Genomic DNA, 11,406 nt, shown 5'->3' on the forward strand with positions numbered 1-11,406 from the left:
AGGTTGTGGGGGTTATAATTTCAAAATATGAATTGTGGGTGCACATTCAGCCCATCAGATAGGTTTTAGAGTTAATGCAAATTAAGGCCCGGGCTGGAGAATACTAATGCTGTATGTATGTAGATATTATCTTCTCTGCGACACAATAAATTTGGAATACAGGGAAATCTGTTCACTCCTACATGCGGGCAGAGCCCAATTCTGCTTTCAAACCACTCCTTAGAGGGAACACAACACCTAAGATAACAGGTAATTAAATAAAAAAGACATCTATTCATGCATAAACCAGAGCAACAAGTGGCATCCAATTCCTGTTACTGACTTGGAAGCTGCAAAGATTTATCAGAAGCATGGTAAGACCACCAAGTCCCTAAGAGATTTAGTCTTCCTGTGCAAGTAACCACCCAGAACACAGATCAGGTACTGATGGTCAACACTGGGTCACATGCATGACCAAAATCAGAAGGAAATGAAGAGGCTCAATTACCCATAATTTCCATCAGCAAATGACAAAGGAGAGGTCAGCATTCTTAAGCATATTGGGTGGTGACTGACACGTTATTGGGACCATCCAGGTGGCAGAGATGACTTCTGCCATGGAATCTGGCAGTGATTTCTAGCAATAACTTCAGACACATCAGAACGCAATATGCAACTTCTGAATATTTCCCAAAAGACTGGAACTTATGGAAAGTCACTGAACTGTAGACATTCAGGTGAACAAAGTTCCATTCGGGAAGGTGGCTGCCTCACGTTCTATGATATTTTAACTCTTTCTGCAGTGTGAACTCTGTAGTGTGGAATGAAGACCGATAATGAGCTAAAGGAATTGTGTCATTCACATACTCATGAGACCTCACTCCAGGGTTAATTCAGATTTTTATGAAACTGTATCTTTGAATTATCTCCCAAGACATCACATGCTAATCCTACTGAATTAGAGGATAGGGATTGAACATATCAATTTTAGTGAACATAAACATTCAGTTCGTAATACTGCCCATAAGGACTCTATTAATTGTATTTCCTCCTGTTGAAGGAGACTGAAAATACAGCTGAAAGATTCCCTACAACAGCAGCACCCCTAAGGCCTGTTACCACTGTGAACTCTGTGATGATAACTGAGAGCATCATGACTGAAAAAAGATTTCCCACATTCACTGCAAGCAAAAGACCTTTCTCCTGTATGAATTCTCTGGTGTTTTACGAACGTCGACTTACACTTCCAAGATTTCCCACATTCATGACACTTATAAGGTTTTTCACCTGAATGAACCTTTACATGTACATTGAGGCTATTTCTTCTGACAAAGGACTTGCCACATTCACTGCACTCATAAGGCCTTTCCCGAGAGTGAACTCTCTGATGAGAACGGAGGACAGAACGAGTGGTGAAAGATTTCCCACACTGACTGCACTCATAAGGCCTTTCTCCAGTGTGAAGTCTCTGGTGATCACGGAGGACAGAACTAGTGGTAAAAGATTTCCCACATTCACTGCATTCATAAGGCCTTTCTCCAGTGTGAACTCTCTGGTGAGAATGAAGCACGGAACTAGTGATAAAAGACTTCCCGCATTCACTGCACTCATAAGGCCTTTCTCCTGTGTGAATTCTCTGGTGTTTAATCAACGATGACTTACACTTCAAAGATTTCCCACATTCATTACACTTATAAGGCCTTTCACCTGAGTGAACCTTTCTGTGTACCTTGAGGATATTTCTTCGGACAAAGGATTTGCCACATTCGCTGCACTGATAAGGTCTCTCTCCTGTGTGAATTCTCTGATGATACCGTAGGTCAGTCCTAGAGATAAAAGATTTCCCACATTCACTACACTCATAAGGCCTCTCCCCTGTGTGAATTCTCTGGTGTTTAATGAATGTTGACTTAAACTTAAATGACTTACCACATTCGTTACATTTATAAGGTCTTTCACCTGAGTGAACCTTTATGTGTACATTCAGAGTATTTCTTCGGAGAAAAGACCTGCCACATTCGCTGCACTCATAAGGCCTTTCTCCTGTGTGAACGCTCTGGTGTTTAATGAATGCTGACTTACACTTTAAAGATTTCCCACATGCGTTACATTTATAAGGCCTTTCACCTGAGTGAACCTTTATATGTACATTGAGGCTATTTCTTCGGAGAAAGGACTTGCCACATTTACTGCACTGATAAGGCCTTTCTCCACTATGAACTCTCTGGTGATAATGGAGGACAGAACTGCTGGTAAAAGATTTCCCACAATCACTGCACTCGTACCGTCTTTCTCCTGCATGAGATCTCTGATGATATGAGAGGGCAGACATAGAGGGAAAAGATTTTGCACAGCCACGACACTTATAAAACCTTTCTCCAGGTTGAATCCTATGAGTAATCAACACTGAGCTACAGCTAACAGCTTTTGCACATCCACTGCAAACGTAACTCTTCACTCCACTGTGCCATCTCTGGGGATGAATGAGGACAGATTTGTGGCCTAAGGATTTCCCACATTTGCTGCACGTGTACTGTCTGGATGCACTGTGAGTCTTTCCATGTTCATTCCGGGTTGGTGTTTGCCATTTACCAAACTCATGATATCTTCCTCCAGTATGGGATCTCTGGTGTATGGCAAATAAAGATTTGTACCTGAATGCTTTCCCGCATTCACTGCACACAAAGGACTGTCTTCCAAGGTGGACACCCTGGTCCTGAATATGTGTGTGTTTGGGACCAAAGGCGTTCTTGCATTCTCCCCAGGTGTCATGACTTTTTCTGCTTTGTAAAGTTGCCCTGGACTGGGTGATCGTGTGTGGCTTCTCCCCAGTACGAGTGGCCTCTTGCTGCAGATGCCCCGAGCCAGACAGGAAGTCCTTCTGAACTTCTCCACAGGTAAGGGGCTTTCCTGCACCATGGAATCCCCAGCTCTTCACAACAGAGGCCCTGTCCACACGGCTTCTCAAGGGTTTCTCTCCCATGTGCTGTTTCTCATGTTTTCTGAAGTCAGTAATGAAATAAAATCGTTTCCCACAGGCCCCACACCTCAACAGTTTCTGGCTGTTTTCTTTTCCCTGGTGCGCAGCCAAATGGAAAATGCCTCTCAAGACTGGACCACACATCTCACAGGGGTGGGTCTTCCGGCAAGACTGAGCTGCCTTGGGCGTCCTGGTCTGTGACACGCCTACAGAAGTGCTCTGGGCAAAGGGTGCCTCCTCATCCTCTGCTCCACAGCAACAACCTGAAGGCAAAGAAGCGCTGGTGAAATTTGTGTTGACTATAACGAGGGGGTGAGCCCATCACATACATGCACCCGACTCATCTAGGCAGGACCGTATAGCATGCTTTTCCACACACAGGAGATGAAATTCAACTGAAGGAGTGGCCGTCGTGCATTACTGGGCCCGAGTGGTCAAAGTATTATGGGGAGCACACCAGAAGGACAAAAAACTAGGGTATGACACAAGGAAGACAGCCAGGGTCTACAACTTGTTTTTTGCCCAAAGGTCTGTGTAGGACCATTTCTGCTGGTGATATTTGGCTGAGTAGAGGCTGCAGGAATATCCAGTCCCAAGAAATTTGCTTTTGTTCAAGGTCAGTTTAAGGGCATTTCAATATGTCATGGTAAAAATTTCAGGGGTGAATGCTGGACTACGCAGAATTAGCAGTGAGAGATATGGGTGAGGCGTGGAGGCCCGAGACCTATTAATTACCCCTGTACTCGACGTCATGGAAGTACCAAAGAGTAGCATTCAGAAGTCCACAAACTGTCAACAGTAAAGAAGGAAAGACAGAGATGGAGAGTGGTCATCTGCAATGGCACCAAACTTAGGTTGAACAAACAAAGGTGCCCAGTATGGTCTGAACACAGTGCTGATATCACACCTTTCGCAGCTGCCATCCACCAGAAACAGGCTCCCTATGAGCTCACACGGTCATCTCTGGAGCATGTCCATGCTATGATACACAAAGGACTCTTCCTGTAAGCCCTCCTGAGCAACTGCAGGGTATCAGGAAGATACCAATACTGTATGAAACAAGCAAAGTGGACCACCAGCACTGTCCTAGAGCTACTCAGGACACAACAAAGAAAAATATCTTATGTGACTGATGTCAGCAGGATGGTGGAAAAGCAGAAATCATCCCTCACCCCAACAAAAAATCAATTCTACAGCTGTCCATGAGTGGTATTAGCCTGGAAGTGCTGAAGAGCCCAATAACACTGACTAGAACACAGGAGACCATAAAAGAGGGCACAAGCACACAAAAAAGTTGGCTGGAGACTGTGCTAGCAGAGACATGTGAGATGGGTGGGAAATAAGGCCTGGGGCTATCTCCATCAGCCACAGGGTGGGTGTGACTGCAGTCCCTTCTCAGCAGAGCCTCCAGCTTCCTGCTCCACACAGGACACTGGCATCTTTTGCCACCAAGTTAACCAATGTCTGAAGCCAAAGCAATTTGAGAAAGAAGATCAAGCTGAAGGCACTTGTGATTTCAAACTAAATTACAAAGCTATTGTTTTCAAAACAATAGGGTACTGGCATAAAAACAGACCAGTGGAACGGAATAAAGAGCCCAGAAGTAAAGCAACATGTATACAGACAATTAATGTTTGACAATGAGGCCAAGAATCAACACTGGCGAAAGAATAACCTCTTTCATTCTGCTGTGAAATGTGAATATCCAAATACGAAAACAAGGATCCTGGATCCCCATCTTAAAGCATTCAAGGAATGAACTTCAAATTGATTAAAGACTTAGACATATGATCTCAAACCCTAAAATTCCTAGAAAAAAACATAGGGAAAAGCCTCCTTAACCTTATTCCTGCCAATGGTTTTTTGAACAGGACATCTAAAGCATACACAACAAAAGCAAAAACTAACAAATACCACTATATCAAATTGAAAAGTTGCACCAGGGGCACCTGGGTGGCTCAGTCGTTAAGCGTCTGCCTTTGGCTCAGGTCATGATCCCAGGGTCCTGGGATCGAGCCCCGCGTCGGGCTCCCTGCTCCGCGGGAAGCCTGCTTCTCCCTCTCCCACTCCCCCTGCTTGTGTTCTCTCTCTCACTGTGTCTCTATCAAATAAATAAAATCTTAAAAAAAAAAATGTTGCACCAGAGCCAATGAAACACACAAAAGTGTGAAAAGGATGTACAAGTGACTAACACGTGCTCACAATCACAAATCATCAGGGAAATGAAAACCACACCACAAAATATCACCTCCTACCTGTTACAATGGCTATTACCAAAAAAGAAGTAACAGGTTGTTCATGATGTGCAGAAAAAATAACATTTGAATACTGCTGCTGGGAACGTAAATAGGGAAGTCATCATGGAAAATATTAGGGAGACCCACCAAAAATTGAAAATACAACTACCATATAGTCCACCACTGCCATTTCTAGGTTTCTATCCCAAGGAAACAAAATCAGTATCTCCACAACGTATCTGAACATGAATATCCACTGCGGTATTGTTCACATAGCCAATATATGGAAACATCATTAAGTGTGTGTGAATGTTAATAATGACAAATACGGGGCACCTGGCCAACTCAGTCCATACAGCATGCAACTCTTGATCTCAGGGTGGTGAGTTCAAGCTCAACGCTGGGTATGGAGTCTATATATATATATAGATATATATATAAAATATATATATATATTTTTATATATATATATAAAAAGAATAAAAAAATAAATTGTATCTAAATAGAGAAATAAATAAATGAAGTGACAACATTTAGTACACACATGTGCAGTAATATTCAGCGATAAAAATGAAGGCAACACTGCCACTTGCCACAAACAGAAGAATCTGAAAAAAACTATGCTAAGTCAAATAAGCCACACAGCAAAACACAAACCCTGTATATGGATACAGGGTACAAACCCACATACGTGGATATTTATTAAGAAAAGAAATGAGTCAAACTCATAGAAACAGAAAGTAGAATGCCAGAAGCTAAAGACTGAGGGAGATGGGCAGATGTTGGTAGGAGTACACACTAACATTTACAAGACAAGTTCTGAGGATCTAATATACAGCATGTTGACTACAGTTGTTAATATTTTATTGTACACTTGAGGGGTGCCTGGGTGGCTCAGTCGTTAAGCGTCTGCCTTAGGCTCGGGTCATGATCCCAGGGTCCTGGGATCGAGCCCCACATTGGGCTCCTGGCTCAGCGGGGAGCCTGCTTCTCCCTCTCCCTCTGCCTCTCTCCCTGCTCATGTTCTCTCTCTCTGTATCTCTGTGTCTGAAATGAATAAATAAATCTTTAAAAAAAAAAATTTTATTGTACACTTGAAATTTGCTATCAGAGTAGATACTAAGCTTTGGAACCATCAATAACAAAAAACGTAATTGTGTCAAGTGATGTTGTGTTGATTAGGGTCGTTTGTTAATAATTTAATAATGTAAGGGCATCTAGGTGGCCCAGTCAATTAAGCATCCAACTCTTGGTTTCGGCCCAGGTCTTGATGACTGGGTGGAGAGATTAAGCCCTGCCTCAGGCATAAATATCTAAAAAAAAAAAAATTTATAACATATATCAAATCATTATGTAATATAATTTCAATAATATAAATTTGTCAATCATATCTCAACAAAGCTCATGAGGGGAGGGCAGGTAGAAGAAGAGATGTAAACACTACTAAAAGAACCATACAGGACAGTCTTGAGAAGTAACCCATGGTCCACATAAGCAGTAAACATGTCAATGCCTGCAATTTCAGGCACAGGCAGGCATTGGAAATGGCACCTGTAGGAAAGGTTCAAAACCCGGGCCACAGAAATGGCACGGATCTGAACACACGGACCCAGCCAGGGAGAGGGCAAGCAAGGTGCAATCCATTAGCCTCGCTGCATGACTACTGACCTCCAATCTTACCCGATCAGGACTCAGCACAGAGGATACTGGGAGCTGCAGGGCAGAGAAAAGGGCACACCAACAACTCAGAGCTAGCAACAAAAGCAACTACCCAGAAAGCTGGGGAAGCAAGCAGTGCCCACAGTCCACACGAGAGAAGGACTAACCATCCCCTGGAAAATGCAGAGGGGGGACGCGGGAGCACAGAGTCTGGTCCAGGTCAAAGGGGAGGCTGAGGGCCTTACCCAGTGAGGATATAAGTGTAAAGTTCTCCAGCATCACATGGTGGTAGAGCCGTCTCTGAGCCTCATCAAGAAGCCTCCACTCCTTCCAGGAGAAGTACACGGCAATGTCCTCAAAGGTCACACCACCCTTTCATGAAAAGGACAGATGAAACCATGAACATTCTCTCTCTGAGAACTCATAATCCAACCCCCCCCCACATCCACCCCAGTCTCCCCACCTCAGAATAAATACCAGGTCCTGGTGCCTCTAATGCTGCTCTTCTCTCACCTTCCCATCAATCACTGTGTTCAGTCCTCAGCAGTAACAGGCAGGGGGACACATGGATGCACTCTAAGCCCTGGGTTTAGCCTGAAAGGTCCCATCCCTCTGCCCCGATATTCCCATGGAGTCTCCCAGTTGTGCCCTCAAGACAGCCAATTATAGGCCCTGCTCTACCAGGAAGTCTTCAGTACCTGGGCGCTGAGGCCTTTAGTTCACACTTCCCCTCCATGTGTACAGGATTCTGTAGACTGTACCACTCTCACGTCTTCAGGCCCCACAGATGAACTCCCACACCTTCCTGCCCCACACCAAAGGATCCTCCCTTGACTCACACTTGTGCTTGTCACATGACATCCAAAGGATGTTTGACAAACTCAAACAGGTTCCAGTCCCACCCCAGGACTCTCAGGGATCCAAACTGAGGGAAAGCCCCAAATGCTGCTGAGAAGCCCTCCTCACCTGCCTGTAATCTTCCCTTCAATAACAGACACTCACGACCACATGTCAACCTAGGATATTCATGGACCCTCTTCTACTTCTCTGCGGCCCATACTGTCCCTCAACAATTAGATACTCCACTTTCAACTGAAGTTTTGTAAATACACCTTGCCCAGCATAGTGAATCACAAATGACCACATTTGCCCCAGACCTTTTCCAGCAGCAAAACTTTGAAACACTACAAACACCACACAAACTCACAGCAAATTTCTGTTGAAGCCCTACACCACTGAATAAAGTGCATCTCCAGACTCTCAAATGCTCCTGGACAGGGGGCGCCTCTGTGCCTCCGTGGGTTAAGGGTCTGATTCCTGCTCTCAGCTCAGGTCTTCATCAGGGTCAAGAGATCAAGCGCATGCTAGGCTCTACACGGGGCATGGAGACTACTGAAAAAAGAAATATACTCCTAGATGTCCTAGCCATCTCTTGTCCCATCATTCCATGGAAGGTTTGCCCATGTATCTGCCACATCATTCTTTCTCCTTCACCACCTGTGCTGGCAATGCCCAGCAAACCCAACCAGGTGCTGAACAATACCACTCTTTTTTTTTTTAAGATTTTATTTATTTATTTGACAGAGAGAGACACAGAGAGAGGGAACACAAGCAGGGCGAGTGGGAGAGGGAGAAGCAGGCTCCCCACGGAGCAGGGAGCCCAATGCGGGGCTTGATCCCAGGACCCGGGGACCATGACCTGAGCCGAAGGCAGACGCTTAACGACTGAGCCACCCAAGCGCCCCTGAACAATACCACTCTCAAGCACAGTTTGCCAAGACCCTCCGACCTACCAACTGCATTGCCACTATGCTCTGCATTCCCTTCCTAAATGTGATCCAAATCCACCCTGGTCCACACAATAGCCATCACTTTTCTAACTCTCCATCCTGAATCTTTCCCCGTTTCCCAAACTTTCCTGTCCAGCTGCCCACCTTTTGCCATCATTCATACTTCTCTGAAACATCAGAGATTGTAAACAATGTCAAAACAACTTAGGTATCCCCATGGACAATCAACCTACTGGTAACTTCCATCCGGATGATGGGAGCCTCCATCTCTTTGGCTGCTAGGACCTGTGAAAATTAATAATGGGAAACCTCACCAAAATGGAGTCAGACCCAAGAGGAAGAGACAGACTTGACCTTATACTGCCAAAGTACTTCACTACCCCAGACCCAAAAAGACAGGCTTTCCTCATCACCCCACCCAACAGCTCAGCCAATGCGAAGCCACTGTTCTTCAAACTCCCAGTTTACTCCAATGGAGTTGGAGTTTATTACAGCCTTCAAAACGTTGCCCTTTTCCCCTTAAAAAAATCGTACCTCTCGGGGCGCCTGGGTGGCTCAGATGGTTAAGCGACTGCCTTGACTGCCTTCGGCTCAGGTCATGATCCTGGAGTCCCGGGATCGAGTCCCGCATCAGGCTCCCAGCTCGGCAGGGAGTCTGCTTTTCCCTCTGACCCTCCACCCTCTCATGCTCTCTGTCTCTCATTCTCTCTCTCTCAAATAAATAAATAAAATCTTAAAAAAAAAAAAAATCGTACCTCTCCTTTATACTCCTGACTGTCCTACTGTTTTGCCTAAGCTTGTTTTTTTTTTTTTTTAAAGATTTTATTTATTTATTCATGAGAGACAGAGAGAGAGAGGGAGAAGCAGAGGGAGAAGCAGAGGGAGAAGCAGGCTCCCCGCTGAGCAGGGAGCCCGATGCGGGACTCGATCCCAGGACCCCGGGATCACGACCTGAGCCGAAGGCAGACGCTTAACTGACTGAGCCACCCAGGCGTCCCTTGCCTAAGCTTGTTTGTTCCAAATTGTAGTTTCTTTCATTCCTAAATAAACCCATTTTTGTGGGTAAAATAATTGCCAGTTTTTGTTTCATTTTTAGGGTTCGCAGACCAAAAGCCCGGACTCCTCCCTTCCTCTTGTCACCTGCAACACCCACAATTTGGTTTAGCTCTTCTCAAAAAAGGACCGTAATTCAACCAATTCTCCAACATCCACGGCAGCCATTCTACGCCATCAACAATAACACCGAAGTGCCTAGGTGACTCAGTCCCTCGAGGGCCCCACTCTTGATTTTGGCTCAGGTCAGGATCATAGGATCTAGCCCCAGTTGGTCTCCTCTCTCAGAGGGGAGTCGGCTGGGATTCTCTCTCCCTCTCCTCCGACCCCCCAACGCGCGCGTGCTCTCTAAATGTCAAATAAATAGTGCTCGCTTCGGCAGCACATATACTAAATGTCAAATAAATAAAGTATCTTTAAAAAAATACCACCGACTACTGCCATTGCCTCCTCCCGGGCGCCCGGCCTCCTCGCTTACCCCCGCGGCGGGCTCTCTTCTCTGGCGGCCAGAGAACGCCTATTCACACCCGGCTTCGCCCGCCTCATTCCCGCCAGGAGAGACGGACTTCTCGGGCAGCGAGGGGACAGGCCTCATGGCCGCGCTGCACTTTGCTCCTGACAGCAAGAACGGCGAGGTGCTGTTCCCCGCTGCTGGCGCGGCCCCCTCCAGCCTCGGCCCCGGCCGCCCTCGGCCCGGAGCCCGCTCCCGCACGGGGCCCCCGCCCGCCGCCGCCTCCCTGTCCCGGACACCGGGGCCTGGGCCTTCGGGGTCTGGGTGGGGGGACGAGCGCTCACCTGAGCCGGGTCCCTGCGCGCGGCCGCCGCCATCGGACTCGGTGGGCTGAGTGAGGCCGGGAGCTGAGGGAGGGGAGCGGACACCCGGGCCATCAGTCTTTGTCCAGGCTCCGGTGCGCGGCAACCCGGGAGACGTCGCGGATCCCCGGACCCCAGTCTTTGCCTTGGAGGGAAGAGCCTCCCCACACGTCTTCTCGATTAGTCACCCTTCCGAGATTGCGTTCCCTAACCTCTGCAGGTAAACAAACGGTAAAAGATGCCGAAGGCCGCAGTGGGCCGGAAGTCCCGCCCCCGGGGATTGCGCTCGCCTAGAAACGCCGTGTGCTGTTCCCTCATTGGCTCCTCGCTCTGCACTCGGGGCCGGGCTCTTCCGGGTGGGGTGGCTCCCGGAGCTCTGGCGGTCTCCGGTAGGGCGTCCCCCACCCTGGAGTTGCCCCGCTATGGTCACGTGGCCCTGAGGGCCGCTGGAAAGTGCTGCTCCTCGCCAGGGGGGCGGGAATTGCTCCTCGTTAAAGGCAGAGAAGAGCCTTACTTTCAGGCTCCATGAAAGCCAATCATCTTCCAAAGGAGAAAACTATTATTTTAGATGCTCCCATATTCCTTTGCTGAGGTAAATGACAAATCATCCCTTGAAGTACTTCTGAAAGAAATGAGTCGCTGTCTAACTGGAAAGTTGTTGCTCATTAAATGCTTGCGCCCGGGATGAGTTAGAGTCAGTTTTGTAGTTAGGAACTTAGAAAACTTCCTGTTAAATAATAAAAATTCAACAGTGCATTCTAAAGGGCTTTTGGCTTTACTCATCGATTTGTGAATTGGGCAGCATCCGATCTAGCAAGTAGAGGGCAGCTCCAAAGCGCTACAGAAAGGGGAAGGTTTTTAAAGGTAGGTCAAGAATGTCATAGAGACAAAAAAG

The 11,406-nt window shown here is 46.8% G+C and overlaps 1 protein-coding gene across 1 annotated transcript; it reads right to left on the minus strand.

Moving 5' to 3' along the window:
* Nucleotides 1–1,034: 1,034 nt before the first annotated feature.
* On the minus strand, nucleotides 1,035–10,526 carry LOC110573596 (zinc finger protein 256-like). Its single transcript, XM_044911327.1, has 5 exons — nucleotides 10,494–10,526; nucleotides 7,101–7,227; nucleotides 2,687–3,222; nucleotides 1,730–2,203; nucleotides 1,035–1,642 (listed from the first exon to the last, which is right to left on the minus strand). The coding sequence occupies exons 1-5, from the start codon at nucleotides 10,524–10,526 to the stop codon at nucleotides 1,085–1,087; spliced, it is 1,728 nt and encodes a 575-aa protein (XP_044767262.1). The 3' UTR covers nucleotides 1,035–1,084.
* Between the last annotated feature and the right edge of the window lie 880 nt (nucleotides 10,527–11,406).

Source organism: Neomonachus schauinslandi, chromosome 16 (assembly GCF_002201575.2).
Source record: "Neomonachus schauinslandi chromosome 16, ASM220157v2, whole genome shotgun sequence".
Taxonomy (NCBI): Eukaryota; Metazoa; Chordata; class Mammalia; order Carnivora; family Phocidae; genus Neomonachus; species Neomonachus schauinslandi.

Coding starts and splice junctions, on each gene's coding strand:
- LOC110573596 (XM_044911327.1), bottom strand. CDS start 10,526: ATGGCGGCGGCCGCGCGCAGGGACCCGGCTCAG. Junction 2,204..2,686: donor CACATATTCAGGACCAGGGT/GTCCACCTTGGA, acceptor CATTATCACCAG/AGAGTTCATAGTGGAGAAAG. Junction 1,643..1,729: donor GCGAATGTGGCAAATCCTTT/GTCCGAAGAAAT, acceptor AAATCTTTGAAG/TGTAAGTCATCGTTGATTAA.